The sequence below is a fragment of the Raphanus sativus genome, unplaced genomic scaffold (assembly GCF_000801105.2).
Source record: "Raphanus sativus cultivar WK10039 unplaced genomic scaffold, ASM80110v3 Scaffold4506, whole genome shotgun sequence".
NCBI classification, from domain to species: domain Eukaryota; kingdom Viridiplantae; phylum Streptophyta; class Magnoliopsida; order Brassicales; family Brassicaceae; genus Raphanus; species Raphanus sativus.
In genome coordinates this window covers 1246-6446 of record NW_026619808.1, presented here as the reverse complement: position 1 = coordinate 6446, position 5201 = coordinate 1246, and the positions used below count along the sequence as shown (strand labels likewise).

Below are 5201 nucleotides of genomic sequence, written 5' to 3'. Positions count from 1 at the left end.
GAGTATTTAATAAATGTCAAAAGAATTCTAAATTATAAAACTATTTTTTGTTGTTGTCAACAATCTCTATACTAGAAAAATACATTTAGCAAAATTTGAATATATTTGTTCCTTTTGGTGTCTGAATGTAGGTGTGTCTTTGTTTTATAAGAAAACAAGAGTGACCACCAAATAAAATTGGTTTAGTTCTCTGAATAATAGTATTTTTTGGATTAACAATGATGAGTTTTCGCAACTTTTGTCGTCTAATTTTTAAATCATTACAGAGTAGAGATCCAGTATGTCTTGTAATTAATTAAGAATTAAGCAAAATGAGAGGTCTTTGCATAACAATGGACGTTTGTTCTTCAGTTGTAAACTAACAAAAAAGAAGAGCTAAGACATTAATTCGTTCATTCATTTGCTACTGACCTCATCATCACGAAACTCTGCGGCTCCAAGATGTTCGACGAGCTCGACCAGATCGTCCTCCAGCTCTCAAGTCCGACTCTCGCATCGTCCCAACGGAGTTTCTATTCTGTAACGTGATCAATTACTTCGGCCGCGGAACGGAAGATTACCAGCTCGTGCGCTCCACGTGTTCGACGAAATGCCTCCCTACCGATGCCAGACGCTTGTACTTACAATATACTGATCAACGAATACTCTCTGATGAGCGGGTGTCTCGATGAGGCCTTGAAGCTGTTCGATGAAATGGTCAAGAAGAAGGTGAAACCCACTTGTGTAACCTTCGGAACGTTGATTCACGGGTTGTGTAAGGATTCGAAGGTGAAGGAAGCGTTGAAGATGAAGCAAGATATGTTGAAAGTGTATGGAGTGTTTCCCACGGTACATATCTATGCATCGTTGATCAAAGCGTTGTGTCTGAGTTGGCGAACTGAGTTTGGCGTTGAAGCTAAAGGATGAGGTTAAAGTAGACTCAGCTACTGATTAATGGGTTCTGTGTTGAGAATGATTTCGAATCAGCTTACGGAGTTTTGGATGAGATGGTTGAGAAGGGTTTGATACCAGATGTTATAGCTACAAACATGATGCTTGCCGCCTTGTTTAGAATCCAAAACTGGAAAGAAGCTACTGACTTGTTTAAAGATATGCCTCGGAGAGGTTGTGTCCCTGATGTCTTATCTGAGAGTGTAAAGGTGGAGATTCTCGGTAAAGTTATCAGTAGCTTGAATAATGGGAATGCTGTTGATGCAGATTGTTGGTCGGTTATAGTCAGTGCCTACAGTGTGCAAAGAACCTCTGCTATCAGATTCTATTGATTTGTTGTTAAACTAATTGAAGGAAGAGGTTCCCTAAAGGTGTTGGAAGACATCTGGATTTCTTCAGTTGACACTAATCCTTGTCCCAGTGAAGACTGGATTTTTGAGATAAAACAAGCTCTCAAGATCAGCATGATGTTGGTGATGCGATGTAAGACCTAAACAGACCAGGATGAGGCGTAGAGGTAGAGGCTTGTAAGGGTGTTTTCGACATTTAAACTTAACGAGAACCCTACTTTAATTTAACGTTGTTGTTTTCTTTTACTGGTTTTTGTCTGAGAGGTCCTTCTTCCTCGGCTACCTCTTCTCTGCTTGGTACTTTTCTCTAGTCTACCCTTTTGGGTTGATGATTGCTTCTGCATATATGGATATGTTCCAAACTCATCTCGGATCAGCTCTTTGACTTCTGTTTTGTTTGGTTTTTCTTTCAGGAATGAATCTTGGAGGAAAGATGGTGCAGAAGAAGAAGGTGGCGGTTCTCTACCATTACCCTTGCCACGACGGTGTCTTCGCCGCCTTGGCAGCACATCTATACTTCTCAGCAAACTCAATCCCTTCTCTCTTCTTCCCAAACACAGTCTACTCTCCACTCACAGTCAGCCAGCTTCCTCTTCAGGACATCAGCCATCTCTATCTTCTTGATTTCACAGGACCTCCTGGTTTTGTCCAACAAGTCTCCCCCAAAGTCGACAGTGTAGTCATCCTCGACCACCACAAAACCGCTATTGAGAGCCTCGGCGATGTCTCTTCCACTTGCAAAAACGTTACCAAAGTTTTGGATATGACAAGAAGCGGAGCGACCATTGCGTTTGACTATTTTACTCAGAAGCTCATGGAAGAGTCTCGAGGAAACTGCAGAGAGATGAGTGACTTCAAGAGGATGAGGCGTGTTTTCGAGTACATCGAAGATGCAGATATCTGGAAGTGGAAACTACCAGAGAGCAAAGCGTTCAACAGCGGAATCATAGACTTAGGGATCGAATATAATTTCAATGAGAACAGTTCACTGTTTCAGCAGCTGCTCTCGTTGGATCATGAGAGTGTGATCAACAGAGGGAAAGAGAGTTTGTCTAGGAAACTTAAACGGATCCAGCAGGCGCTTGAACAGTCCTATGAGATTGTTCTTGGAGGTGCTGATGAAGAGTTTGGTCGGTGTTTGGCAGTAAATGGAGACGAGATTGCAGAGCTTAGAAGCGAGCTAGGAAATCAATTGGCGGAGAAGAGTAAGGGTATGAGACTCAGAGGTGTCGGAGCTGTTGTTTACAGAGTCCCTGAGCTTGGGGATGAGACCAAACTGAAGATAAGTTTGAGGAGTGTTGAAGAAGAAGACACAACAGTGGTTTCGCAGAGATTCGGAGGTGGTGGTCATAAAAACGCAAGCTCTTTCCTGTTAAGCTCAACAGAGTTCGAGCAATGGAAAGTGAAAAGAAACTAATCTTTAATACAGTGTGTTGTGAGATTTTCTTCTCATTTTAGCTCTTTTATGGGATGGTTACTTGAACCGGTTTGGTTTACTGAATCTGGTTTGGTATTGTCTTATTTACTCAATCAATGAATAAGATTCAGTTTACGTTATTTATATTCTCTCCAAGATCGATCAAACACAAGCCGAACAATGTATATGAACAAATACACAAAAAGCATAAGAAGAAGAGACAATTAAACCATAAACCGAAACGAACCAGAATAACATGTTTACTCTTAGTGAATGCAAACCAAGCTTGGAAGATAGGTGAGGACAGGTGGAGAGCTGAGAAGAGATGCATTTACGACCTAACCAACAATGTAGATTCTGTCCTTCTCTTCACCCTTCAACTCTTCGTCACAAGTCTCACAACACACTTGCCACTTTCTTGTCCTCGTTTCAACAGAAAGCTCGCCACATTCACCACACATGGGAGTTGAAACTTAGTGAAAGTGAACCAAGCTAGGAACATAGGTGAGGACAAGTGGACAGTATCCCTTAGCAGTAGCGTTATAAACTATTTCGTACATATCTTCTCCAACAATGTAGATGGTGGTCCTCTTTCCACTAGACACACAACAGACTACAACTTTCTTGTCCTCGTCCAACAAAAAACTGGACACATTCACCTGACGTGGGAGTTGTGGAAACTTGTCCAAATCCACTTCCAAGACAAAGTCTTTCCTCCACGATATCTCTTTGCTCTCTTCATCAACCTGATCAGTCACCCATATCTTCATCACATTCGCAAAAATATCATCCTGATGAAACACAGAGAGCTTCTTTTTTTTTGAATTATACAGAGGTATCCTGGCCCCACCGAAGTGGTCCAGACTAGTCACGTGTTGCCACATGTCGATCCTCTGTCCCTGGCGATGCCGAAATGTTAATTCCCCAGTGGCCGAGATTCGAATCCAGGTGGCGGAACTCACAGCTGTGAACCCTTTACCAACTGAGCTAGAACCCCGGTTACCACACAGAGAGCTTCTCATCCCTAAAAACAGAGACAACCACAGTGTCCTCACGATTATAGATCTGAAACGGGAGAGGGAGACGCACGAACCTCTCTGCCGTGAAATCAAACTTCATCAAGAAGAAACCGATTTCTCTATCTCCAGCAGCAGCAAAGTAAGTGTCTCCTCTCAAAGACACGGCACCGCAGTGCATTTCATAGTCGACGGCGAACGATTCAAGAGACCTCCAAGAATCAGAGCAAAGATCATACATCTCACACTCAACAGCCAACACTTTCTCCTCGTTTTGATAAACGCCCCACTTCAGGATCTTGTAGCTACCGCGAGAATCATATCCTAAAGAGAACCTATCGCTATTATAGTAACAAGTTCTAGGTTTTCGATCATCCTCGTTTCACCAGTACATGGATTCCAAACCACAACGCTAGAGTTATTCGATGTCGCCGCTGTTGTGGAGATCTCCGGCGATTGAGTAAACCTGGCGATTGCTCAGTAGCATCGACTCTCTTGCAGCTTCACCACTCATCTTCTTGTTCTTCTCCACGAACTTCGGATCTCTGAACAGATCGTACCATCGTTTGCAAGTGGCTCTCAGTTCCCATAAACACTTGGCCGGAACCCTAGCGAGTATCTCCGTTTCCAAATCGCTAGGGAGATCGCTTATAATCATCATCATCATCATCATCATCATCATCGCTGATTCGTTATGAAGAAAGCTTGTTTGGTTATAAATTAGGAACGAACGCCCATTAGCGTTATTTAAAAGCCCAATAACTTGTTCTGATTAAGCCAGCTAAATTTTAGCTCATTGGTTTATTGGTCAGCATTTTCACCCACTTTTTTTAGTTTTATTTATTTTTAAGCCATACAATTTTTTATCAATCATGTTTTAAATATTTAAAAGATTATAAAAATTAAACAATATTTTCTTTTTCTTGTTTGAAATTTTATAAAATTGATATATATATAATAAGTTATTTTATAATTTAATATTTTTTTTGTAAAACTATACATTAATTTGATTCGTAATATCTAAATGATTTGTTTGTTTATTTGTTTATATTGGATTGCAGTTATTCTCCTAATAAGAAAATGAAACTATTTTAAATGTTAAATAGGTAAAATCATATTAGTTTTGTTAATTACATTGTGTTCCAGTTTGGTTTTTAGTTTTGTAAATGAAAAATCTGTTGTATTTTGTTTTAAGAAAATATGAAAATTTAAGAAAAATATCAATTTAGCGCAGTGTATCTTTGATCAATTGACAATCATAATTTTAATTCTAACTAGATTTAGGTCCACCTTTCAAAAAAAAGATATATTTTTTGATCCGCACTTAAATATTTGGAGTTACTATTTATTGTTGAAAAATTATTTTACAAACTGAAAATAATGATTTTTAATAAATCATATATTTTATTTGTTATGAAATCTATACTATTAAAATGGAATCATTCTTAAAAAATCTATTTATACAAGTTGTTTAGACCTTTCAGTAAT

The 5201-nt window shown here is 39.5% G+C and overlaps 1 protein-coding gene and 2 pseudogenes across 1 annotated transcript; 2 read left to right on the top strand and 1 right to left on the bottom strand.

Moving 5' to 3' along the window:
* The first annotated feature begins 399 nt into the window (after positions 1-399).
* LOC130507434 (putative pentatricopeptide repeat-containing protein At1g53330) lies at positions 400-1299 on the top strand (annotated as a pseudogene).
* A 396-nt stretch (positions 1300-1695) lies between these two features.
* LOC130507435 (uncharacterized) lies at positions 1696-2837 on the top strand. Its single transcript, XM_057002153.1, has one exon. The coding sequence runs from the start codon at positions 1696-1698 to the stop codon at positions 2695-2697; it is 1002 nt and encodes a 333-aa protein (XP_056858133.1). The 3' UTR covers positions 2698-2837.
* LOC130507436 (putative F-box/kelch-repeat protein At3g17540) lies at positions 2819-4401 on the bottom strand (annotated as a pseudogene).
* Positions 4402-5201: the final 800 nt, after the last annotated feature.

Bases quoted from the DNA above. Each gene is read 5' to 3' on its own strand.
- LOC130507435 (XM_057002153.1), top strand. From the start codon at position 1,696: ATGAATCTTGGAGGAAAGATGGTGCAGAAGAAGAAGGTGGCGGTTCTC.